This window comes from Bactrocera dorsalis, chromosome 1, assembly GCF_023373825.1.
Source record: "Bactrocera dorsalis isolate Fly_Bdor chromosome 1, ASM2337382v1, whole genome shotgun sequence".
In the NCBI taxonomy this organism is placed as follows: Eukaryota; Metazoa; Arthropoda; class Insecta; order Diptera; family Tephritidae; genus Bactrocera; species Bactrocera dorsalis.
In genome coordinates, this window is record NC_064303.1 from 21,416,861 (window position 1) to 21,444,774 (window position 27,914).

General features: G+C 38.6%; 1 protein-coding gene and 1 long non-coding RNA gene across 3 annotated transcripts in view; one reads left to right on the top strand and one right to left on the bottom strand.

Moving 5' to 3' along the window:
* The window catches only part of LOC125780225 (uncharacterized), a 341,973-nt gene that overhangs the window by 283,178 nt on the left and 30,881 nt on the right, over positions 1–27,914 (top strand). The window lies entirely within an intron of this gene.
* Positions 1–27,914, bottom strand: part of LOC105225690 (voltage-dependent calcium channel subunit alpha-2/delta-3) — a 105,527-nt gene that overhangs the window by 63,860 nt on the left and 13,753 nt on the right. For both annotated transcript variants that reach the window (XM_049461701.1, XM_049461694.1), the window contains exon 2: positions 26,217–27,597. In XM_049461701.1, the coding sequence (XP_049317658.1) occupies positions 26,217–26,326 (110 nt within the window). In that variant the 5' untranslated portion in view covers positions 26,327–27,597. The remainder of the gene's footprint in view (positions 1–26,216; positions 27,598–27,914) is intronic.

Below are 27,914 nucleotides of genomic sequence, written 5' to 3' on the forward strand. Positions count from 1 at the left end.
CTTTCGTTGATTTAAACCCGGGATCTATAAATTGTGGTTGAAACTCATCCTTGCTCATCACTGGAACCAAACATAGGAGTCAGTGAACAGAAATATCAATGATAGGAATCACGCTGAGCTCAGGTTGGTAAGTTAGAGTGTATAGAAATGGCCTAAAAATATCTACCTTTTCGAATTTGTTTCAGAGATGGTGCCGACTGTCCTATTGGCCGAAAATTTGGTGGTCACCGATTTTTAGAACTTTCAAGACGTTATCTACTTACATCAACTACCTAGTGAAGGACAAAGCGGTCATAGGAATTACGAATGTTGCTAGAAAAACTTTCCTATTTGGCGAAGGATAGAGCGCTCTTCCACAAATAAAACATTCCGACTCGCACTTCCGCCATCACTAAGGCCAGTGGTGATCGAGGGTAAGACGAAATATCACCTGTCATCAAACAAACAGTCGTCGTACTCGCGACTTGGCTCTCACGTCAATGTTGACAGTCATAACTTTGAAGTTGTAGATAATTTTGTCTATCTTGGAACCAGTATAAACAACACAAACAATATTAGCCTGGAAACCCAACGCAGAATATCTCTTGCCAACGGGTGCTATTATACTTCGGGCTGAGTAGGCAATTTAAAAGTCCTCTCTCGACGAACAAAAACAAAACTCTATAAGTCACTCATTATTCCCGTCCTGCTATATGGACGATGACAATATCTGATGAGTCGGCCTTAGGAGTTTTCGAGAGAAAGGTTCTGTGAAAGATTTTTGGTCCTTTACGCGTTGGCCACAGCGAATATCGCATTCGATGGAACGCAAACCACGGCAATCGCTTAGCTCAGCGAATTAAAAGACAGCGGCTTCGTTGGATAGCTCATGTCATCCAAATAGATGAAAACACTCCAGCTCTGAAAGTATTCGACGCAGTACCCACCGTGGGAATCAGAGGAAGAGGAAGACCTTCAGTCCGTTGGAAAGACCAGGTGGAGAAGGGCCTGGCTTCGCTTGCAATCTCCAATGGCGCCACCTACGTAACCTCACGTAAGTGGTTTCTACACTAGTAAAGCAAAATTAGAAGGCCAAATTTTTAGAATTAGGATTTCGAACTGTTGTCTTATTCACAGTTTTTCAATATTTGACATATGCGACTCCATTTAGCTTCAAAATATAAAAAACAGTAAGCTCGAGGGGACTATGTTGAGAAATACGAGTATATCACCACTTTTTAAATTTTGTAGACTAAGCCTTATGCAGCGAATCCCATATGTTAAAGGTAATCCATTTCAAGGGTCCCTAATTTTTTTTTTATATAAAAAACAGAAACTTCAAATATAGTGGGAAATGTTTATTTCCGTATAAAAGATCTGTTTTAGGATTTATTTTTTAAAAATTATCTCTGTCAAACGTTTGTCGCAGCTACGTTTCAGATGGTCCATCCGTTGAGTCCAATTTTCGTTGACCTGTTCGAGCAGTAACAGGCGAATTACACGCGTTATTTTTTGCGCAAAGAAAGCAAAGTGACGCGTTCTCGTCTTCATTGGCTTTATACTTTAGATATCATCACAGAAAAAACTCTATCGGTGTAATATCACACGATCTTGGTGACGAAACGACCGAAACGAAATTTTCTGCGAAGTGTTCTCTCAGTAAATCAATTGCTTGATGCGAGTTGTGTGGGAAGTCACGCTGAGATTACGAGCTTTAATTTCAGGTATCAAATAGTCAGTTATCATGGTGCGATAACGGTCACCATTGACGGTTACGTTCTCACCGTCATTATTTTTGAAGGTATATAGACCGATGATTCCACCGGGCCTAAATTACACCAAAACATTGTTTTTTCTGGTTGAAATGACAGCTCTTTAATCTCTATAGTTGTTGAGTAAGTTGAGCGAATCGCGCGAAACAAATTCTTTCATTCGTAAGTCTTTCCATGATGAAATGCCAAGCAATACTGAAGTAAAGTACTAGTGAAAAAATTATCTCTGCTTGGATCACGCGTTAGATAAGTTCTCAACATTTCTTCTTGAATATAATAATACACAAGCTTAATTTACTTAACAAAGTTGAACCGCAACCACGCCTAAATGTCTTATAATTCGGTTCCTTAAATCGTAGCCATAGGTAAGAAACATCTTGAAATTAATTTGTCATGTATTCGAAGGGTAAAAAACAATAATTTTTTTAACTCAAATCTGTCGACCATAGTGTCTGAAAAAGTGAGTCCTTCATGAATATATTTCAATATAAAGAAAACACCGGCCGAAAGTCTTCCTATTTTGGTGGAAGCTTAAGGCGAAAATGCTCTGACTGACCGAATGGCCAATAAGTAGTTTGCGCGATATAAAAGTATTGACTTCGTCCTTAATGATGAAGAACGTATTGTGCGTTCAGAAAGGCACGCAATATGAGGAACTAGTAGAATTACTCCATGAAGATTGTTGGGAGTGTCTGAAGGCGCCATTGGCCAACCAGGCAAATATCCTTGACGCTATGTATTTGGTGAGGTCGAAGGGCATGCTGTATTACGAGCTTATAAGACCGAGTGAAACCATTAATGGAGAACGCTACCAACAAAAATAGTTTCACGAAACACAGATGTAGTTAGCACTGCCATACAATATAAAAGATCAAAATCATGATAAGATCTTTTTATGCCCTTTTATGCTATGCGCCTGTGAAGGGTGCAGGAAAGGTAACACTTATTCTTGGCTTTTATTGTAATTAATAAGTACTAATATATAGTTCACAATCTAAGCCTTTTATTTGCTACTATAGTGTCATAAATATCTGAAGCATCTTATCGACCTTGTCTCACATTCTAAGACTTCTACTACGATTTTATAAGCGTCTCTTTTCGGCGCCACGTCGCTTGTTGCCTTCAATCACGGCCTCATCGATCATCGCGCATGCTGTAAGGGGTCGCATAAAAACGAGCAATTTATGCGCAAAAATCATTTATAGTTGACAACGCCGAGGAAATAAGCAAGAGCCAAAGCAACTTTAACAATAAACTCTTGAAAATATGTCGCAAAACACTTAAAACCATGCACAAGGATGCCCACAAACTACTTTTCTGCCATTGCTTTACACTTTTGTTATGCACGTCTTGTTGTTGCTGTTTATTTTGTACATATATATATACATTTTTTTGAGTGAGTTTTCTGCGCCGCTGTGATTCAATTACTCGCAGCCCCACTTGCAACGGCGCTTGTTGCATCTGTCCTTTGATGGCCTCAATAATTTGTATTTGTTGTTTTTGTTGGTATTTTTTTTCTTGCCTTATTTTTCCCACTTAGCAATTTAAGTTTCCACACGTATTAAAGTTGCTAACGAAGGCAGCAAACTAAAAGACAAAACATTCACAATATTCGTACAACAACGGCAACAACAACAACAAAATCACTGAGCATAAATTGCTACATATGCTGGCAAAGCGCAGCGTTGAAGGGTGCGGCGGGCAGCGCGGCATGAAGGTTGAAGCTTGTGCTACTTTAAGATTTTTAATTTGTGTAACACAAATTTTCTTCTGTTCACCCACATAAACACATACAAACACACACATACACGAGCACGAGTAAAGTTCATTCTTTTTGCCTGTCACTGCCGCGTACGTGATGAAGAAACTAAATTCGTTGGCTGAAGCTAAAGCCAGTGGTGACTCAGACTCTGCTTGTTACAATATATATTCTTCATTACGTTAGTTGCTTATAGGCGCTATAAGCATCCTGAGGCCACTCAAAATACCATCTGATCAAATTTGAACCGGACCGCAGAAAAAATACATTTTTTCGTATGTTAATATCAATCATTACTCTCGCTTTTAAAATGGGTTTCTAGGCCAATATAAGCACACCAACGATTAGTCCAATTTTCCAAACACTTGTCATAAGCCTCAGGATTATTAAGGATTAGCTTCAGTGTCTACAGTAATTTTTAGTTTTTTCGATTTCGTCTTATATTTGGAGCGCCATTCGATAGATTATTCTTCAGTGTTGACATAATATTGCTAAACCCATATATGTACATTCATCAGTAATTATCCATTTTGTGCAAGTGCTCAGCCAAGCTGTCAAGCATCTCTTTGCGAACCTAGCATGACGTCGTTTTTTCAAAAGGTTCGGGTGCTTTAGCATTTTCACGGTTCAAACTCAAAACATTAACCAAAAATCCTGATGATATGCTCAGATCCTCTACTATTACTTTGATGCCAACACGACGATTTTCAAATATAGTTTTTTAACTTTTTCCAACCTTCGTTGGATGCTTTAATAACGTAATACCATTGACAACACAAAAGCACTGTTAATAATATTTACCTTAAACAGAGAATATTAAGTTCGCCGCGAGGTTTGTAACAATAAGGAGGAAAAGACGGAGACTTTTTAAAATATATACTTTTAAAATTTTCAAAATAGGCTCCTTCAGCGTCGATGCAGCGCTAGCAGCGCGATTTTCATGCATTGAAGACGTCACGGAAGACATTCTCCGGAATAGTCTTAAGAGCTGAGGTGCATACTGTTTGGATCCCCTTTCATCGGCCTTTTCAAGCCAGGAAACAAAAAAACTCCGGGGGGTGGGGGTTATGGGGTTCACATCTGGGCTGTAAGACTTCACGGAAGACTAAAAGTCTTTGAAATATCAGATCAAGCCTTTCCTCTTTACAATAAATAGCTCAGACTGAGCACTCTTATATGAAGATTTGAAATTTCCAGACCCAAACCCAAATGCATTTTGAGAATCGATGTGGAAAATATTTTCGAAAGAACTGTACCGATCGACCTGAAAATTTTTACCACTTTCTTAGTTCGTCAGGTAATAAACGAAGTAATAAGATTGTGGATAATAATTTCGATTTTTTAAGCCGCCTGAAGAATAATTTTTGCACAAAAACCGACTTGTTGTTTTGGAATGTCGCCAATCTGTCAAAAACAAAGAATTTGAGCAATCCTTTGATCATTACCTGCATTAGCCTATACCAATGATACAAGTTTTTAGAGTTGAGATTTCCTTTTTTTTTATAAATAATCTAAACGAGTACAATATATAAAAATAAGCAGGATTTTTTGTCTGTTCGCTTAAGCTGACCGTTGCATGCAATTGAAAATGGCCTGAACCACTTTGAAGATAATCCAATGAGAATGATTTAAAAAAAATCAGAAAATGTTCATCTTTAACCGACTTACAAGAGTAAATTCAAAAAAAGAAAAATGCATTACTTATCTATAACAGAGAATGTTATTTAACATTTAGCTAAGCTGCAACACACAGTAAAGGGCGAGTTATAGCGTGAATAATAACAAAAACAACATTCCTTTTTTGACACGCCAGGGTATTGCCACTACGTTTCTTGCAAATAACGGGTGATTTTTTTGAGGTTAGGATTTTCATGCATTAGTATTTGACAGATCACGTGGGATTTCAGACATGGTGTCAAAGAGAAAGATGCTCAGTATGCTTTGACATTTCATCATGAATAGACTTACTAACGAGCAACGCTTGCAAATCATTGAATTTTATTACCAAAATCAGTGTTCGGTTCGAAATGTGTTTCGCGCTTTACGTCCGATTTATGGTCTACATAATCGACCAAGTGAGCAAACAATTAATGCGATTGTGACCAAGTTTCGCACTCAGTTTACTTTATTGGACATTAAACCAACCACACGAATGCGTACAGTGCGTACAGAAGAGAATATTGCGTCTGTTTCTGAGAGTGTGGCTGAAGACCGTGAAATGTCGATTCGTCGCCGTTCGCAGCAATTGGGTTTGTGTTATTCGACCACATGGAAGATTTTACGCAAAGATCTTGGTGTAAAACCGTATAAAATACAGCTCGTGCAAGAACTGAAGCCGAACGATCTGCCACAACGTCGAATTTTCAGTGAATGGGCCCTAGAAAAGTTGGCAGAAAATCCGCTTTTTTATCGACAAATTTTGTTCAGCGATGAGGCTCATTTCTGGTTGAATGGCTACGTAAATAAGCAAAATTGCCGCATTTGGGGTGAAGAGCAACCAGAAGCCGTTCAAGAACTGCCCATGCATCCCGAAAAATGCACTGTTTGGTGTGGTTTGTACGCTGGTGGAATCATTGGACCGTATTTTTTCAAAGATGCTGTTGGACGCAACGTTACGGTGAATGGCGATCGCTATCGTTCGATGCTAACAAACTTTTTGTTGCCAAAAATGGAAGAACTGAACTTGGTTGACATGTGGTTTCAACAAGATGGCGCTACATGCCACACAGCTCGCGATTCTATGGCCATTTTGAGGGAAAACTTCGGACAACAATTCATCTCAAGAAATGGACCCGTAAGTTGGCCACCAAGATCATGCGATTTAACGCCTTTAGACTATTTTTTGTGGGGCTACGTCAAGTCTAAAGTCTACAGAAATAAGCCAGCAACTATTCCAGCTTTGGAAGACAACATTTCCGAAGAAATTCGGGCTATTCCGGCCGAAATGCTCGAAAAAGTTGCCCAAAATTGGACTTTCCGAATGGACCACCTAAGACGCAGCCGCGGTCAACATTTAAATGAAATTATCTTCAAAAAGTAAATGTCATGAACCAATCTAACGTTTCAAATAAAGAACCGATGAGATTTTGCAAATTTTATGCGTTTTTTTTTAAAAAAAAGTTATCAAGCTCTTAAAAAATCACCCTTTATAATACTTGCTAAAATAAGACAATCAGGGAAGATAGCGATAGCAGTTGCTTCGTCAGAAATTGCTGCAATCTGGCTAAAGGTTGAAAAAACTGCTCATTCATATTTTAAACTTCCGTTATCCATATACCTTGAACAAAAATCAATATGTTCTATCCGCAAAAATGGGTTCTTGGTCAACTATTGCAAGACGCCTCATTGATTATGTGGGATGAATGCATCATGAGCCATAAATCACATGTAGAGGCCGTGAATAGAACAAAGACCTTAGAAACTTCTTTGCTTTCAGGGGTGGGATAACTTTGGTATTTGCTGGAGATTCCCGACAGACTCTTCCTGTCATTAACAGAGATGTACGAGCAGTTACACCAAAGCATGCTTAATATCGTTGCCCTTATGGACTTCGATTAAAAATATAAAATTACGCATATTCGCTCATCTTCATGGAATCACTGTTGGTGTTTTTCCACAACAACTGCTTATACTTGGGGAAGACACTCCACACCCACTCCAAATTTATTAAGTTTTTTAATATTCTTCTGGATGAGTCTCTATATTAAATATTCCATAGTTTTTAGACACTTAATAGATGCAGTACATATACCCTGAAATCGAAAATTTGCAGGAAAAGGAATTTTATTGGTTGTGTTCTAGCGCATGGAGGATGGAGTCATGTGTAGAAGTTCACGCAAGTGAGGAAAGTTCTCTGATCGCCATTCACTTGGGAGTGGCCAGAAACGATTCTTTTGCATATGACTCAAGCAGCTCACGACTTCCGGTCTTTGACCAAGTATCCTCTGGGTAGCCTAAGAACATCCGTTTGAAGGCGAGCTAACGTGAGAAGGCGAAACATCCCCTGCATAGGGTTGTGCGCTGGGTTTGGGACCCGCCACGTAAAAAAACACCCCCAATGAAAAGGAACAACAAGCCTCGGATGAGTGACCCCCCTTTTGATGACGACCATGGCAAACGAAATAAGGACTACGAATTGAGGGCATGCACCTGGAATGTCCGGTCCCTTAATTGGGAAGGTGCCGCTGCCCAGCTGGTAGATGTCCTCGTAAAGATAAAGGCTGACATCACCGCCGTCCAAGAAATGCGATGGACGGGACAAGGACAGAGACGAGTAGGTCCTTGTGACATTTACTACAGTGGCCATATAAAGGGGCGCAAGTTTGGTGTTGGATTCGTGGTGGGAGAGAGACTCCGTCGCCGAGTACTATCATTCACTGCGGTGAATGAACGTCTAGCCACAATCCGCATCAAAGCGAGGTTCTTCAACATATCGCTGATTTGCGCCCACGCCCCGACGGAAGAGAAGGACGATGTGACCAAAGATGCCTTTTATGAGTGCTTGGAGCGCACTTATGAGAGATGCCCCCGCCACGATGTCAAAATCGTGCTTGGCGACTTTAACGCCAGGGTGGGCAAAGAAGGCATCTTTGGCACTACGGTCGGTAAATTCAGCCTCCACGACGAAACATCCCCAAATGGGTTGAGGCTGATCGACTTCGCCGGGGCCCGAAATATGGTTATCTGTAGTACTAGATTCCAGCATAAGAAGATACATCAAGCTACCTGGCTGTCTCCGGATCGAAAAACCACCAACCAGATCGATCATGTTGTGATAGACGGAAGACACGTCTCCAGTGTTTTAGATGTGCGTGCGCTCCGAGGTCCTAACATCGACTCGGACCACTATATTGTTGCAGCCAAAATTCGCACCCGCCTCTGTGCAGCAAAAAACGCACGCCAACAAACACAAGGAAGGTTCGACGTCGAGAAGCTGCAATCACAACAGACAGCCGAACGTTTTTCTACTCGGCTTGCACTCCTGCTCTCTGAGAGCACTCATCAACAATTCGGTATAAGGGAACTGTGGGACGGCATTTCAAACTCCTTACGTACAGCTGCAACCGAAACCATTGGTTTTCGGAAAGTGCAAAAGAACAGCTGGTACGACGAGGAGTGCCGTGTCGCAGCGGAGAGAAAACAGGCTGCCTACCTCGCAACGTTACGATCGACCACAACACGTGCGGGATGGGATAGATACCGAGAGTTGAAGAGGGAAGCGAGACGCATTTGCAGACAGAAGAAGAAAGAGGCCGAAATGCGTGAGTACGAACAGCTCGATAAGCTGGCCGACAGGGGTAATGCTCGAAAATTCTACGAAAAGATGCGGCGGCTTACAGAAGGTTTCAAGACCGGAGCATACTCTTGTAGAACCCCCAAAGGTGATCTAGTTACCGATGCCCAGAGCATACTAAAATTATGGAGGGAACACTTCTCCAGCCTGCTGAATGGCAGTGAAAGCACAACACCGGGAGAAGGCGAACCCGATTCCCCAATCGATGATGGTGGAGCAGACGTTCCATTACCCGACCATGAAGAAGTTCGAATAGCAATCACCCGCCTGAAGAACAACAAAGCGGCAGGGGCCGATGGATTGCCGGCCGAGCTATTCAAACACGGCGGCGAAGAACTGATAAGGAGCATGCATCAGCTTCTTTGTAAAATTTGGTCGGACGAAAGCATGCCCAACGACTGGAATTTAAGTGTGCTATGCCCAATCCATAAAAAAGGAGACCCCACAATCTGCGCCAACTACCGTGGGATTAGCCTCCTCAACATCGCGTACAAGGTTCTATCGAGCGTATTGTGTGAAAGATTAAAGCCCACCGTCAACAAACTGATTGGACCTTATCAGTGTGGCTTCAGACCTGGTAAATCAACAACCGACCAGATATTCACCATGCGCCAAATCTTGGAAAAGACCCGTGAAAGGAGAATCAACACACACCACCTCTTCGTCGATTTCAAAGCTGCTTTCGACAGCACGAAAAGGAGCTGCCTTTATGTCGCGATGTCTGAATTTGGTATCCCCGCAAAACTGATACGGCTGTGTAAACTGACGTTGAGCGGCACAAAAAGCTCCGTCAGGATCGGGAAGAACCTCTCCGAGCCGTTCGATACCAAACGAGGTTTCAGACAAGGCGACTCCCTATCGTGCGACTTTTTCAATCTGCTGCTGGAGAAAATAGTTCGAGCTGCAGAACTTAATCGAGCAGGTACAATCTTTTATAAGAGTGTACAGCTGCTGGCGTATGCCGATGATATTGATATCATCGGCCTCAACACCCGCGCCGTTAGTTCTGCTTTCTCCAGGCTGGACAAGGAAGCAAAACGAATGGGTCTGGCAGTGAACGAGGGCAAGACGAAATATCTCCTGTCATCAAACAAACAGTCGTCGCACTCGCGACTTGGCACTCACGTCACTGTTGACAGTCATAACTTTGAAGTTGTAGATAATTTCGTCTATCTTGGAACCAGCGTAAACACCACCAACAATGTCAGCCTAGAAATCCAACGCAGGATAACTCTTGCCAACAGGTGCTACTTCGGACTGAGTAGGCAATTGAGAAGCAAAGTCCTCTCTCGACAGACAAAAACCAAACTCTATAAGTCACTCATAATTCCCGTCCTGCTATATGGTGCAGAGGCTTGGACGATGTCAACAGCGGATGAGTCGACGTTGCGAGTTTTCGAGAGAAAAATTCTGCGAAAGATTTATGGTCCTTTGCGCGTTGGCCACGGCGAATATCGCATTCGATGGAACGATGAGCTGTACGAGATATACGACGACATTGACATAGTTCAGCGAATTAAAAGACAGCGGCTACGCTGGCTAGGTCATGTTGTCCGGATGGATGAAAACACTCCAGCTCTGAAAGTATTCGACGCAGTACCCGCCGGGGGAAGCAGAGGAAGAGGAAGACCTCCACTCCGTTGGAAGGACCAAGTGGAGAAGGACCTGGCCTCGCTTGGAATATCCAATTGGCGCCACGTTGCGAAAAGAAGAAACGACTGGCGCGCGGTTGTTAACTCGGCTATAATCGCGTAAGCGGTGTCTACGCCAATTAAGAAGAAGAAGTTCTAGCGCAATAGTGTCACCCAGGAATGATAGTGTCAACGAACTAAACGATTTAATTATTCAAAAAGTTCCGGGACAAATAAAAAAACACAAATCGATAGACACTGTGACTAAGATCCAAGATACAGTCCATAATCCACAGGAGTTTTTAAATTCAGTAAACCCTTCTGGACTGTCAATACATGAACCTGGCTTTAAAAATTGGAATTCCAATTATGCTTTTGAGGAAGTTCTCCAAGCATGTGCAACGGGACGAATATGCTTATTATGGAACTGAAGGACAATTTATTTGTAGCAACCATTATCATCGGCCCAGCAGCTGGTCAACTAGCTCATATACCGAGAATTCCGATGATGGCAAGTAACCTGCCCATCCCATTTAAACGGCTTCAATTGCCAGTGCAAAACATATTTCGCTCTAGCTACTTTACCTACGAAAGTAATGTTTTACTAATAGTATGTTGGTCTATTGCAGGTCCGGAAAATCAATTTATATTGCTGCCACAAAACAAAATAACAACAAATATCATTTACAGGGAAGCTCTGACTCAATAAATTATTTTTCAGGAGCAGAGAAAGTAAAATATATTGTAAAGGCCTTTATTCAAAAATTAAAAAAAAAAAAAAAATAATAATAATAATAAAAATACAAAAAAATATACTTTTATGTTCGAATTTCCTGCATTTAAATAAGTTTTGAAGTTGAAAGGATCTTTGGAGTTCATATTAATAGTTTATTCTGAAAAAAAATGCAATTGAAAGTGGTACCGTTTAATATAAGACTGCTGTACCAATGCAACCCATAAGGGTTAATAATTTTGAAATCATTTTATGTTTTGTTCTCGCTTTTGTTATGCGATTTAAATGAATGAACAAATGCATTTTCGCATTTGGGTCACTCCATCAGCGCTAAAAAAGGAAAATGCACGTAGCCCTAGTGGAGCAACAGTAATGTCATCACCACCGACAATGCCATAATATGCAGCTTGAAGTCTCGCCGCTGGCAATTTAGTACTGGCAATACTGAGAGTCGATGGAGGACTTTAGAGGAGCACTGTGGGCAACTCTGATAAAACCTTTGTAAAAAAGCTAAAAAAAGTGTTTTAAAATTAATAATTGTTAACGCATATTTACGAGGTTTTCATTTTATTTTTAGTAATCTGGATATAAAGCATTTCCTGTCACATCAAGAGCAATGTATATATTCATTATATTATTAGTAATCATATCCAAAATAAAAGAATTAAAGATTCGATAGTTTTGTTCCGCTTTTTTTTTGAAGGACGTTTGACGGAAAACATATGAATTTGTGGCATCATAAATAGGAAGAGAAAAGAATTTGCTTGCATTTACCATGAAAGTTTGATAGCTCGTATCGTTTATGGCCTAGCACGGTTGGATTTGGTCTTTATCACATCTTTCATTATATTTTCACATATTTGGTTGAATATTGCTCTTTCGAGAATACCGCAATTAATTCTTCACTTCACCTTGAATTCATGATTCAACAACTGTTTAGGTATATTGTATTGTATTTCATTTAAAACCCAGCATCTCGTTAATTCCGTACATACCTCTAATAAATTTTAGCTATAGTATCTCTCTATTCCATTCGACTGATACATTCCACTAAACACAAATTGAAACAAATCTTCTTATGGTCTACTCAGAGCTACCTATATTCTGATGCCTGATAATGAGTTTCAGCTTTACAGAAAGTTAAAGAAGAGTTTCTAAAAATATTATGGCAATCAAAGCATATTTATATCTATTTTTGTATACGCCAAAGGGTATAATGAGTGAAAATTAGATTGACTAACTGTCACGCCATACAGGACCCGCAGTATTTTTGTAATGAAGATGGAAGTTCAGTTTAAAATGCTTGACTTGTTATCCAATTCCCTTAAACACCGAAGCTTCTGGACACGTAAGACGAGTTTCAGATAAGGCTGGACAGAACCAGAGAAGTTGTTCCAGTGTTTCGCTAACACCTACTTTCCTACATTTTCTGCATGTGATGAAAGTAAGACTAGGCCAAGAACCGTCCTGCAGCATTTTCAAGACCGAGTGCGTAAAACGCAAGTGTATTTTCTTTCGGTGCCCTGGCACAGGATCCTGACATTCCATTTTCGCTTATCAAAACCTTTTGAAACTTGTGTTAGAAATTTCGACTCCCGTAGTTCCAGTACGGATTCAGTAGCCATGAGGATGCATTTCTTACATCTTACAATCTCTTCAGCTATTTGGTTTCCCGGAACGACCTTCATTTTTTATTTCAATCATTTAGCAGATTTCGCTGAAGAACTTTCGACAGCATTTTTAATTGGTAATAAGTTGAGTAACCTTTCTAGTTCAGCCGTTCTAGTAGTTCATAGCACTCCCATTAAGCAGAGAACAACAAGCCGCTGCATTCGCTCCAACCGTACTGCATCAGTAAAAATTGTTTTGAGAAAAAAACCAAAATGAAAGTGAAAGACTTGATTTGGCTTTTTTTTAGTTTATGATGTTACTATATGTATATGCTATATCAATCCCGATTCAAATTTTGTATTTCTAACCAAATTTCGTAAAAGGAATCGTTGAGAATCTTGGAGGAAGGCATACGGTGATTCAGATTTATCAAAAACAAAAGCCTACGAGTAGTTTAAAGCATCGAGCAACGACTATCGTGAGATCGTTTTGAAAACAAGCCTCGTTCTGAACTACCCTCGACCTCTTCAATTGATGAAAATATTAAAACGTGTAGAGTATGGTATCTGAAAATCGCCAGGCAAGTGCTAGGGAGTTAGCAAGAGCTCTTGACATTCCTAACGATCCCGTTCGAAAGATTTTGTACGATATTTTGGTTATGAAAAACCTTCTTGCGCGACACGTCTCGATAAAGCTGAATTTTTTTTTGCAAAAAGAGTCAGGTAAACAAATTTCATTCATGAAGAGCATTATAACTACCCGTGAGACATGAGTTTATGAGTTTGATATGCAAACAAGTCAACAATCATCGGAATGGTGGGAAAAAAAACAAGCCAAAATCAAAATACCCACGCCACCGTGGCTCACAAAATCAAAGTGATGCTCTTTGTTTTTTTGCGGTTTGGTGCAACATGAATTTGTTCCAGAGTAACAGACGGTCAATAAGAAGTTCTATTTGGCCGTACTGACGAGTTTGTGGAAGAGCATCCGTCGAAAACAGCCGGAATTTTGGAAGAACAATTCAGGGATTTTACACGATGATAATGCACCATCGCATTGTGCCACGATTTTGACCGAATTTAAAGCCAATAACGCAATGAATGCCATCGAACAACCGCCGTATATACCAAATTTGGTTCCTCAAAAAGTTTTTATGAAAAGTGAAAAAGAGGAGTGGAAAAATTGTTGACAAAAGTGTATTACGGCTGGTGGGGACTATTTTAAAGGCGACAAAATACATAGGCTGCTATATATATTTCTGGACTAGGCAACATTAAGTGTTGCCAGGTGCAATCTGACATTTCCATTGGAAAGTTTGACATTTTTTAGCATAACATCACTCAGAACGTTTTGTCATTTAATCGTGAATTGTTTTATTTACAGGGAATTAAAAAATTCATCTCGACCAAAAAATGGAATTAACTCGTGAACATTTTCGTGCGATCATTTTTCACAACTTTCGACGCGGATTATCACGACAAGAGTGCATCGATGAACTAAAATCTTTGTATGGCTATGAAGCACCATCCTATTGCACTGTGAAAACTGTTACAACGAATTCAATCGTGGCTGACGCTCGCTCAAAGACGAATTCCGTAAAGGTCGTCCAAAAACAGCCGTTGTGCCAGAAAACATCGATGCCGTACGTGAACTGATAATGCAAGACCGTCATGTAATGTACCTTCAGATAGAGGCATGCCTATGCATTTCTCCCACCAGCATACATTCGATATTGCATGAACACCTGGCCGTAAAAAAGGTTTGTTCTCGTTGGATCCCGCACAATTAGACAATCGCTCAAAAAAAGGCTCGTGTGGATTGGTGTACAGAAATGCTGAAAAAATACGATCGCGGTGCTTCAAAAGACGTTTATAAGATCGTCACAGGTGACGAGTCATGGATCTATGCGTATGAGCCCGAAACAAAACAGCAATCGACCGTGTGGGTCTTCCAAGACGAGCCAAATCCAACGAAAAAAAAAAACATTTTCGTTGATAAATATGCCTATTTTCATTATTAGGCCAGATATATATATATATAAGCCTTCGTACATGTTTATGAATAATTAAATATTTTGCGTTTTATTTAAATTTTCCGAGTACTTTTGTGTAACAATGTATATACTTGTAAATTTATACCCTGAACAGGGTCACGAAGTTTATAACACCCAGAAGGAAGCGTCGGAGACCCTATCAGTTTTTAAGATATCGTTTTGAAATTTTGCAAACGTCATTTTTTCTTCAAGAAGCTGCCCATTTGTCGGAGCTGCCGATATCGGACCACTATAACATATAGCTGCCATACAAACTGAACGATGGGAATCAAATGCTTGTATGGAAAACTATCACATTTGACAAGATATATTCACGAAATTCGGTATAGATTATTTTCTAAGGTAACAATGTAATCTCCGAAGAAATTGTTCAGATCGGATTACTATAGCATATAGCATATTTAGCTTCGGTGCAGCCGAAGTTAACGTTTTTTCTTGTTTTTTTTGTAATTTTAAATTTCAATTTAACAGTAGCTCTTAACCATGCCTCACATAACATAAACACGTTTTTGCCCATCTATGCACGACTTTGTCCCACTGTGCTACGTCACAGTCAGCGAATTGTACTTGGCTAAGCGTTGGTGCTGACGCGCATATAATTGGAGTAATTGAATTCTCTTTCAAGAGTATAAATAGGTTTGCTATTTACTTTTATTAAAAGGTAAGAAAATAGGAAAATATATTTTTTTATTATTCTTAGTTAGCTATTGTTTGCATTTTGTATGCGCTTTCGTTGCACTACTTAACAGTTTGCCATTTTTGTATTTTTTCTCTACTTTCTTTACTTTCCGTTAGTGTTTTCATATCTACCAAGTTGCTTTTGCGACTTTTTTCATTCAATTATTTACTGATTTCGTTTAGTTGTTGCTTTCAGTTGCTGCCTTGCATACTTATTTGAATTGCATGCAACGCCACGAAAAGTTTGTAAATATCCGCGCAATGAGCAGCAGCTAACGAGAAATGGAAGTAAGCATGACGGCAGGATGGCTGGCTACAACTACTACATAGTGCTAGTCAGCTGCAAAAGTGGAGCGTGTTACAACCAACTGTTAATTTCGATAATTCGCAGCGAAAACAACAACAACAACAAGCAAATAATAGAAATTCTGGCTAAAAGATGACACATACAAACACTAATATAATACGCTCGAAGCTTAAAAACAGCTTCCACCCGCTCATCCTTCTCATCTAACAGCATCTTAGCATTACGCTTGCTTGCATTGAAAGCATTTTCTTCACATTTACTTAGTGTTAATTAAGGCCTTCAAAAATTACGACATTAACTCTTACGAATGTTGACTATATAGCACTCGTACGCTGTATACATGTGGATGGGCTTACTGTGTTGTACGTGTGAATGGGTGCGCGTGCGCGTGCGCGAAAAAATGCGAAATCCTATTATGAATCCATTAGATACGCTTGCACGCACAAAAAATTTAAGATACCGTTATTTTGTAGCACAAGAGTTAGCTAAACGCATGCACTATATAGACGCAATATATGTATAATTACATATGTATATATGTGTGTATGAATGTATGTATATAGAAGAAAAAAATCTTAAGAAACATGCTTCTCACTAGAACTCGCACAAATTGTGATTAAGCCGCTTGACAGCTATATACAAATATCATGGCAATCTGTAAATACATATCTAAACTTTATTTAGGTATCAAGCGCTCCAAAAAATAATTAATAATGCACATATGCATTTTGTATAGAAAACTCAAGAAATATCGACACCTTGAACGAGGATGGTTGTCTGCATTTAAGAAGCTTTCAGCTTGCAGTGATTAATTATGCTCTTGCAACATGTTGCTACAGAGTATAACAAATTTGTTCGCCTAACCGTAGTATGTATCACATATTTTTAACTGATCGAGATAAATATTGAGTTATACATATATAAAAATGATTAGAATGACGAATTAAAATCCTTGGCAAAAGCGTAAGGCAGAGTTCGTAAATGAGCATATCGGATCAGTGCAATGCCCACAAAATGTATTTAACCAAAAACGCTTAAAGTACCATAACTTAAAACTGTATTAAGGTATAAAATTCTAAAAATTAACAAAACAATCTTGAAAAAGTGGGCGTGGCGCCGCACTCTAATAAGTTTAATGTACATATTTCCTAAACCACTAAAGCTACAATAACCAAATTCGCCTGGCGCAAGTACTATAAGAACTCTTACAGGCAGTGTGAAATAGAATGAAGTTGGGTGATAACCCCGCTCTCTATAGATAAATAATAATATTAGGTTGTCAAATATGTGCAAAGCACTACAGAGTCCGTTTCTGACTTTACATTTTTGAAAAATCTTGACATAACCTACAAAACGACGCTATGCATGATTAGTTTGGATATTGCATTCAACAGTTATAGACGTGTAAGCATGGAGTTCACTAACGCCGAAATTCGCGCTATTTTAAAGTTTTCCTTTTGTAAAGGCAAATCCGCTAGGGAAACGTTCCGTGAGATTAATGGTGTCTTGGGGGATGGTACTCTATCACTTCGAACTGCGGAGGAATGGTTTCGACGACTCAGAGTAGAAAACGGCACAATGAATAAGCCAGCCGGCGGAAGACCTGTGACGACGAATACCGATCAAATCATGGAAAACATTGAGTTAAACCGGCATGTGGCATCTCGTGACATCGCCCAGAAGATGGGAGTTAGTCACCAAATCATTTTAAACCATCTGTAGAAGACAGGATACACAAAAAAGCTTCAGTGTTGGGTGCCGCATGATTTGACGCAAACAAATCTTCTGGACCGAATCAACGTCTGCGATATGCTACTAAAACGGAACGAACTCGAACTATTTTTGAAGCGGATGATGACTGGCGACGAAAAATGGATCACATAGGACAATATCAAGCGAAAGCGGTTGTGGGCGAAGACCGGTGTATAGTCCCAAACAGTGGCCAAGCCGGGATTGTCGGCCAGGAAGGTTTTGCTGTGTGTTTGGTGGGATTGGAAGGTAATCATACACTATGAGCTGCCATCTACTACGAACAACTCGACCGCTTGAAGTAATCGATCGACCAGAAGGGTCCAGAATTGGCCAACAGGACGGGTGCAGCGTTTCACCAGGACAACGCCAGACCACACACTTCGTTGATGACTCGTCAGAAGCTACGGGAGCTCAGATAAGAGGTTTTATCACATTCACCATATAGCCCGGACATAGCGCCAAGTGATTACCATCTGTTCCTGTTCATGGCGAACGCCCTTGTTGGTGTAAAGTTGAACTCAAAAGAGGCTTGTGAACAGTGGCTGTTCGAGTCCTTCGCAAATAAGGGAGGGGGTTTCTACGAGGGGGGCACTATAAAGTTGGCGTCTAGATGGAAACAGATTAATAAACGAAATGGCGCATATTTGAACTAAATCCGATCACTGTCACCCTTTTTATAAAGCATTGAATTAAGAGCAAAAAAGCGGATGGGATTTGGTAACTTAATATTGGGTTGTCAAAAAAGTCTTGCCGTATTTTTATTGAATTTTATTTACGAGGGCTGTCTGATAAATAACCGACCTCAACGTGAAGCTAGCGGCACATCTGAAAAAAAGTTTCTACTTCAAATTGTGCATATTATAATAGCTACTCGCCAAAATTTCAGAAATTTATCTTGCGCAATTATCTGTTGACAGTCGTTTTTGTGAGTCTATTTCGGTGATTTCCCCAAAATGGAAAAAATTTAATATCGAGCTGTAATTAAATTTTTATTTTTGAAAGGCAATACGCCTTCACAAATCAAAGTTGAGTTGGACTCTGTGTATGGTGACTCTGCACCATCGTTCACCACCGTAAAATTTTGGGCAGCTAAATTTAAACGTGGTCCCAGGAGCTTGGAAGTTGATGAACGTCCTGGGCGTCCAAAAACTGTAACCACTAACGATAACATCGCTAAAGTTCATCAATTGGTACTAGACGACCGCCGGATTAAAGTTAGGGAAATAGCTGAGATTATGAAGATGTCAAAAGAAACTGTTTGTCACATATTAAACCAAGATTTGGGCATGAGAAAGCTGTCCGCGCGTTGGGTGCCGCGTTTGCTTACGCTAGACCACAAACGTGCGCGCATGAACATTTCCAGCGCTCTGTTGGCTCAGTTTAGAGGCAATAAGACCGAGTTTTGGCGCCGATTGATAACTGTAGACGAAACTTGGATTCATCATTATACGCCCGAAACAAAAATCCAATGTAAACAGTGGATTGAAAAGGGGAACCAGCCCCAAAAAAACCTAAAGCTGTGTATTCGGCTGGGAAAGTGATGGCGAGTGTTTTTTGGGACAGCCAATGGAATTATTTTTATCGACTTAAAAGAAACGACAATCAATCAAACACGTGTTAGTGCGTGAAATGAGCTTTCCAAAAAGGTATAGCATGACCCGAGGCGACGAATAAAACTAGAACTACGCGCTTTCAGCGCCAACTAGCGAAAATACTGCAAGACTTTTTTGATAACCCAATATTATAACTAAATACGACAGAGACAATAAATTTTACTCTCGAGGTGGTATGAGAGGGCTTTAGCGGAGCCGTTGTCAAAATTGTACGATGGTTGCGGCACTGCCCACTTTTAGGTGAAATATCTCGAGACCCGCTAGACCGCTTTCTACGAAGTTTGATACGTGACATTCCTCTGGCATTTTTATGTTACGGTGTGGATGTCGGACTACCACGCCCATATAACATAATTTTTAATTCCATTTGATTCTTCACTTTCCAGTATACAAATCAAGAAGAAATTACTACATTACAGTAAAATTTTGCACGAATAATAACGAAGATGACACCTCTATCTCACGACAAAAAATTGCTCAAATCGAGCAGAAACTGTTCAAAACCCTAGGTACTGTACATGTGGACCCAGTCTTATAGTAGACTTTTAATGTGTGAAATATGTAATTGGAATTCAAAGAAAATTCTTTCCTGACACTAGTATGTATGTGTGCTGCAAATCGGTTGAATCGGATAAATACTTTCCTTATTTATATACTACTAGAAAGCTGGGCTTCGCGGAAACTTGGCTAGAGCTGGGCCATCATCGGTACTTGCGCGGTCGCAAAAACTTTTTGGCTCAAGAGTTACCTCTTTGCCCTCAATAAGACTAGCCTTTCTCCCTAGTTGTGGGGCTTTTAACAGGCCATTGCAATATTGGCGTCTATGCCGTAAGGTTGGCAATCTTATCAGACGCCGTTTGCAGAAGCTGTTTGAAAAACGATGAGGTGGAAACAACTCAACACTTCCCTGTTGACTGCCCGCGTTTGGGAGGTCAAGACTGAAGCACTTGGGAGCGCACACCTTCAGACATCCCACCGAACTGGCGGGAGTTGAAATGAATGGCCTATACAAATATTACTATTGGCTGCTCAGCGTTTTTTCCAATCTGTAAGTCCGAAGACAGGAGCTCTTGCTTTCTAAGCCTTCACCAAAGACTACATATACCAGTGCGATGGTCGATCAGCCTAACCTAACCTAACTAAATTCATAATATTAAGATTTTCGAACTTTCAGGTGACTTTATACCACATATATCGGACAAAATGTGTGTTATCTTCATAAAAATGAGAGAACGTGTTTTCTTATAAAGGAACATCTTTTTGCTTAGAATGCAAAAAATTGGGTGGAAATTCGCCCTAAATCTTATATTACTAACCAGCCTTATGAAACATTCGACTATACACAAACGTAGCTCTTTCTTACTGGTTTTCGTACAAGATTTACATATATTTAAATATGATTGTGATTCAGATATAGAATCAGGCTAAATATGTTAATATAAATCAATTTTTAGTAAGTATCAATATCAAAAGAGAAAAGGACCCGACAAAATAGCCGAGCACCATGTGTACCAAATTGTTATATAAATACATATAGTATATATATAAAGAGTGCTCCCAAATTATCGCAAGATTGGAATTAAATAGCATATTTGCAAGACCCCAGATTGATTCCCCGGTCTATTGACCTTTCATCCTTCAAGCCTTAAGCCCGACTTAATTTTTCTTTAAAATTGTTTCAAAGAATCGTAGAAAAATTTTGTTTAATCTTTTAATTGGGAACTTACAAAATACAACTCGTACAAGAATTGAAGCAGAGCAACCATCAAGTGCATCATCGCACGTTCGGTGAGGCGGACTAAAACGAGATGTCTGGAGTGATGATGATATTTGGAGTGATGTTAAACCACGAGTATTTAATTGTTGAGACGCTGTTACCTCCACATAAAGTAACAGTTAGTTGTTCTCTATTAGCAGGGGGAATCATTGGTCTATAATTCTTAAAAAATGAATCCTCCTGTAATGTTCCAGTGGGTTGGGAACTGTATAGTGCCATGATTAATAGTTTTTTGGTGACTGAATTGAAAGAGGTTTATGTGAACGACCTTTGGCTGCAACAAGTTGGCACTAAAAGGCATACAAGACAGTTCATTGAAGTCAAGTTTTGTTCAGCGAACTCTCTCTCTCTCTCGTAGCGCGACCTCTGTGGTCGTGCGATCGTTGCGAGTAACTTCTAGCCTGGGAAGAGAGTATTTGGCAGGTTATTGCTGACAAACGGCTCCAATTGCTACAAAAAGTGGTAAAAAATTGGAATGTATTCGAGTCAGATGGGGCCATCACTTGCTGGAAATCTTTTTTAAAACATAATAGCGAATCCTTATCTAAATAATAAAGCTAAATTCTTGGCCATAAAATTAAATTATATGTGTTTTATTTCTTCTTGAAAATCAAATGTCTAAAAAAATTAAAAAAAAAGTTTCTCCATCTTCCCACCATTCCGCCGTACAATTTCCTCTGCTTGTCATTATGAGTAGAAAAAGAATAGAAAAAAGAGTGTTTAAAGTATTACAAAAGTCTAACGGTTAACATTAAATGTCAAGCTACCTTCAAAGTAAGAGATGGCCATATTTCTATAAGAAGAGTCATAAGAGTATAAAAAAACGACTCGCCTAAATTAGCACGCATAAGAGCTGACAATGACATGAGCACACCTAACAGAGCAGTTTAGATTTCAAATTGTATTGTTGTATTTGTTGGCCAAAACATGAAAGTATTTGATTTAATGCGCAAGTAAAAGTAGCTAAGTAAAACACATACTCATATATACACTCATATACATGCACACGCACATGCCAAGGCCTCTATGCTCAAAGGTTTATAAATAAAAAAGTTACTTAAAAGCCAAAAATTCAAACACATTAACATGACACATACTACATGAACTACATACATACATATGTCTGTAAATATGTACTTTGTGTACTCATATGCACGCGCTCATGCATGACGAGCCGTCTTTGTGTGCTCCAAAAACATCCTTCAAGCGAAGCGCTGCGCTCATAAGTCACTGCTTTGGCTAACAAAGAAGCAAACCGAATAAAACAGACACAAAATATATACATATAATCCCCAAACAGCCTTAATACACTTGTCACTAATTATGGCCGTATTTCAGTACCGCCGCGCTGACACCACACCGTACACCGCTCCCAGCACGCTCATCATATTATCACTTTCTCTGTCATCTTAATAATTCCTCTAATTCATTATTTGCCTTTCACTCTACTCACACGTTCCAAGTATCGCGTCTGTAAGTAGGAGCATCGCGCCTTACATGCACACGTGTCGGGAGTCAAACAGAATTGAGCACATGTAGTCAGTGCTCATCTCTCACTTTTTGAGCTATTGAACTACAAGTATTAGACGAAAGTCAACGTGTGAATTACTGCCATACATAAATACAAAGACTTATAAATGAAAGCAAGAATATGTGCGGAAAGCACTTTGGAAAATAGATTCTGCCGTGTAGGCAAAGCTTCACTAAGAGAGTCATATTTTTCCTTAAGGTTTTAGACGTAGCCTTATCTGTATGTCTGTTTAAAACCAGCTAAAAATGGTTCTAGATTCGAGGTCAGTCTGCGAACAATTGTCAAATCGCTAGCCTCTCGATAAATAATGAGACACTTCCGAACATGATTTTATCAAGTAAATTAGAATCAGACTTAGATTTGTAGATCCCTGCATTTGTTAAATAAAACTCAAGATGCTCGCCACAAATGGGAGGGAAAAGGTGTTCCAAAATCTAGCTTAAGTAAGTTTGTTCATTATATAGATTATCTGTAGAGAATTACTAATTTTTTGGACCTTGCCTTCAAAAAAGCTATATATTATTTTTAAAGGTGATATGAAAAGTCTACAACAACCTTCTTCATTAACTTACAGATTTGGAGATTGGGTATACAGTATATGATTTTAACGGTACAGCGACCCATTCTTTTATCATCTATATCGAGAGTGCTGTCCAACTCAAAAGTTCTTTTGAGCTAAACATGTCGCTCCGAGGGCAGTAAAAGTGATTAGACGTAATCAAGTCATGTAATCAGATTTTTTTTTTAACTGTACTAGAAAGGGCGGTTTCAGGCATAACTCGCCTAGAAAGCTAGAAACTTTACTTTGGAACTTTTCTCAAATGGACTGTGGATATATTTTATCACATATCTCTCAAGTCTTGTCCCGAATAAGTTAAAGTTGGCTCACGCTAACGGAGTTCAATATCTTTGTGAATTGACTTTTACCTAAATTTTCTCACTGGGCGTGTACTCCGCTTATGTACTAACTGACTATATACAAGCCATATGTATCCCACAATCGCTCGCTTATATATCAAATGCATGATGTGCGGTTATACCTATATGAGCATATGCTTTCCAGATTGCCAAAATATGCGCTTATAAATATAACAATTATCCACATCACTGATTCGTGTTCCAAATTCTTTGATAACAAAAACGTAAGAAGTTCGCTCATGGAGTTCGGTTAAGTTGACAGCACATAGAAAATGTTTATAAGATCTGATCCATTTATACCCACACACATAAGTTTATATATAAAGAAAATTTAGAAAAACAGAACAGCAAGATTTTACTACAAAAACCTTAAGTTTTTGCCCTAATAATTATATTTATATTTCTGGTTGGTCTAAAGCTCAAATGCAACTTTATCGGTCACATTTGAGAAGATTGTTCTGGAAGTTCTTCGCTTGATTTAAAGTTTTCTTTGTTAAAGGCAAATCCGCTAGAGAAACATTCCATGAGATTAATGGTGTTTTGGGGGATGGTACTCAATCACTTCGAACTGCGGAGGAATGGTTTCGACGATTCAGAGCGGTGAAAACGACACCATGGATAAGCAAGCCAGCGGAAGACCTGTGATGACAATTACCGATCAAATCATGGTAAACATCGAGTTAGACCGGCATGTGGCATCTCGTGACATCGCCCAGAAGATGGGAGTTAGTCACCAAACCTTTTTAAACCATCTGCAGAAGGTCGGATACACAAAAAAGCTTCATTGTTGGGTGCCGCATGATTTGAAGCAAAAAAACGAACTCTATCCAGTTTTGAAGCGGATGGTGACTAGCGACGAAAAATGGATCACATACGACAATATCAAGCGAAAACTGTCATATTCGAAGGCCGGTGAATCGTCGCAAACAGTGCCAAGCCGGGATTGACGGACAGGAAGGTTTTGCGCTATTTTTGGTGGGATTGGAATGGAATCATCCATTATGACCTGCTCCCATATGGTCAGACTTTTAATTCTACCCTCTACTGCGAGCAACCAGATTGGGCCAACAGAAAGGATGGAGTGTTCCACCAGGACAACGCCAGACAACACACTTCCTTGATGATTCGTCAGAAGCTAAGGGAGCTCGGATGGGAGGTTTTATCGTATCCAGCATATAACCTGGACATAGCGCCAAGTGACTGCTACCTGTTTCTGTTCTTCACAAAGTAGATGAGGATTTCTACGAGAGGGGTATTATGAAGTTGCCGTCTAGATGGAAATAGATTTTCGAATGAAGCGGCGCATATTTGAACTAAATCCAAGCACTTATTGAAACTGTTAAATCATGAAAATTTCATGACTTTGAGAACATGTACAACACACGTATAACAAAGAAACGTTGCCATCTGTTTGAAAATTATGTATATAAACGTATTCATTTGGTCAGACGCATAATAATATGGACTCTAAGTCAAAAATATTTAAAAGGAAGGAAAATATTTAAAAGGAGTTATAGTACAAAATAGTTTTGCAAAATATTGCCACCTGTTTCAGCTTTTTTACTCAATTAATTTGATAAAATAAATGCAGTATGAAACTATGAGTGACAAAATATGCAATTATTCTTATTTTGACAAAATTATTTTTGAAAAGTGTTGCCACCAGTTGGAAATATTTAAGTCCAAAAATTAATAAGTTAAAAAAACTTAGCAAAAATGTGTGCCAAATTAATATGTTTCAAAAGCCTCAAATATTTTCAAACAAGTTTGCAACTTGTTTCCAATGTTTGTATAAATTAAATTCTTGTACAAGATTTTGACAATGGTGCAATATAAGAATCAGGTTTATAAAATTTATTTTAGATGTATATTGGAAAAGAGTTGCCACCAATTTGAAATTTTTTAATAAAAGCAATCATATTATATTTATGTAAGTACATAAATAAATATCTAGTTTTGTTGACATGAAAGAAAAAATGAAATATATTTTAAAAATTATGGTTTAAAGCATTTGTAAGAAATTTTAGAAATTTTGTTACTTTTGTCAATCACTTCGTTTAATGAACTCGTTTAATGAAATAACGACAATATTAAATTATGGCTAGCAAGGGGATCAAGTTTTGTTATTTTGACGACGTCTTGCCACCAGTTTGAAAAATATATGTCCAAAAGTTAGTAATTAGAACTTTGAGGCGTTCAAAAAGGTTTTTAGCGTAAAATAATTTCAAGCAAGGCTGCCACTTTTTTCAAATTTTTTGATAATTAAAATATATTTACTAAATTATGGCATTGTTAAATTATTAAAATCATACAAGTTTAAACAAATTTGGATATATTTTGGAAGAATGTTGCCACCTGATAAAAAATATTTTAATAAACTATGGCAGTGTTACAATATAAGAATCACGCATTTAAGAAAAAATAAATTGAAAGTATTTTGAAAAAGTGTTGCCACCTATTCCAAATTTTTTTTTTAAATAAAAAAAATCATATTTTATTAGTACATATGAATACATATGTTGCATACACATGTACTTATTTCCTAATTTTTTGTTGTTGTCAAATAAAATGAAGCATTTATTAAATATCGTAGAACGAATATTCAGGCACAACTTAGTATGTGTATGTACTCCACTTATACTTATAAATTTGTTTTCAGCAATCAATATTTTTTCAATAATTAAATTATTCATGTCTGATAATGTCCTCATATGTAAATTACACACTACAAAACCAATCAGATAATAATAGAACAAGTAAGTAATAAAAGTTTCATGTAGAAGTACATATATATTTATAACAAACTTACTCATTATGTGGGATATCCTCATCCTGTTCGGCGACCACAGCGAAAATATTTAGTTTAAACACCAAAACAAACAAGCAAAGCGCCAAAGCGCCCAAATGTTTGCGCTCCATTATGACGTAGCGTCGCGTGTCGCGGCAAATGCGGAAGTGTTTGTGTGTGTGTATGACTTCTGACTTTTTTATTGTGTTTTTTTGTTTGTTTTATGTGTTGATAATTCAAATATATGCGCTACAACACTATTTTTACACAATATATATATAAATATATATATATATATGAGAGTGTTTTTTTTGGTTGTCGGTTGGCGCTTTCGCGATATGCGCTTTTTATAGTTTTGGCAAATTGCTTTTGACGCTTTATTTACGGCTGCTTATTGTTGCTTTGTTCGCATAGACAGAGTAGGCCTTTTGGACACTGAGCGCTTGTAAGCGTTCACGATGATGATGATTTGTTGTGCCTTTTAGCGGCCAATTGTTGCTGTTGCTGTAGTTTTTGCTTTCAATTTATAGTTGCTTTCTTTGTGTTATGCTTGTTGTTGATGTTGGGCATTTGTGTCATTATCCAACACCAGGCTTACACGTATGTGGATAATTAGTTAACTGCTTTTTTTTGTTGTTATTGTTGACTATTTTATTGTATTTTTATTGGCCTGTTGTTTATTTGATTGTTTTTATTGTTCTTACGTTGTTTATTATCTACCTTTTGTCACTCGACACGCACTGGCCCTGTGGTCTGTAATGCCACGCTCACCGGTGCGTATACGTAATGCGTAAATGTCAGCGCAAATGTGTGCGCGACCATTCACATGCAGCAAACTAGCGAAAAATCTGAACGAGTGAACTGTGTAATTTTCATATTTAGTTGCGCAGCGGGTGATGTTGCGGTTGGTTGTTGTTGTTGTTTTATACTGTTTGTTGTTGCACTTGTGCGGGTTTTTATGTGTTTTCCACTGCGTTTTCAAGGTAATTTTTTATTCAACGCCTCCAACTGAGTGCTTTATATATATATTTCTCTAACAATTTTCACACTCACAAACAAACTACACTTTTTATATATACTATTATATATATGTCGAGTTGTAATTTACGCACACCTGCTCGCCATGCTGTAATGCTTGGACTGTTGTACCCAATTAGATGTCAGCACTTGACCCACTCGCCTTTTTTCCATATTTTCAAAAAGCATCCAGCAAAAACGTTCGAAAATATTTTCACTAATTTTACATTAGTTCGTATATATGTATATATGTATGTGTTTATTGTTTTTAATTTATATTTATAATATTATTGTATGAACCGATATGTGTTTTTAGTTGATTTATAATCATTTATTGACGCGTAATTTATTTTAGTTTAGTATGTACTGTGTACGAGCGGCAAAACTGCAAAGAGAAGAAAGGAAAATAAATTAGTTTACGGTTTCGTTCATATTTGCCGAGAATTGTGTACTAAAAATCGAGTTATAAACTTGATAAGAATAATATTATAGTTGCTGGATAGTTGAAAAAGGAGACGCAAGAGCACCAGATGGCAGACCGCCGCACTTTGATTATCATTAAGCCACATTCACTAACTCAGTGGATTTAGTAAGAAACCTGATTTGCACAATAGCTGCCAAATGTGTCTTAAGTTGGAGCATTGGGAACCAAGGAATATGTCCTTTCTCATTTGGTTATTCACATGGATAATGTTTCAGCGT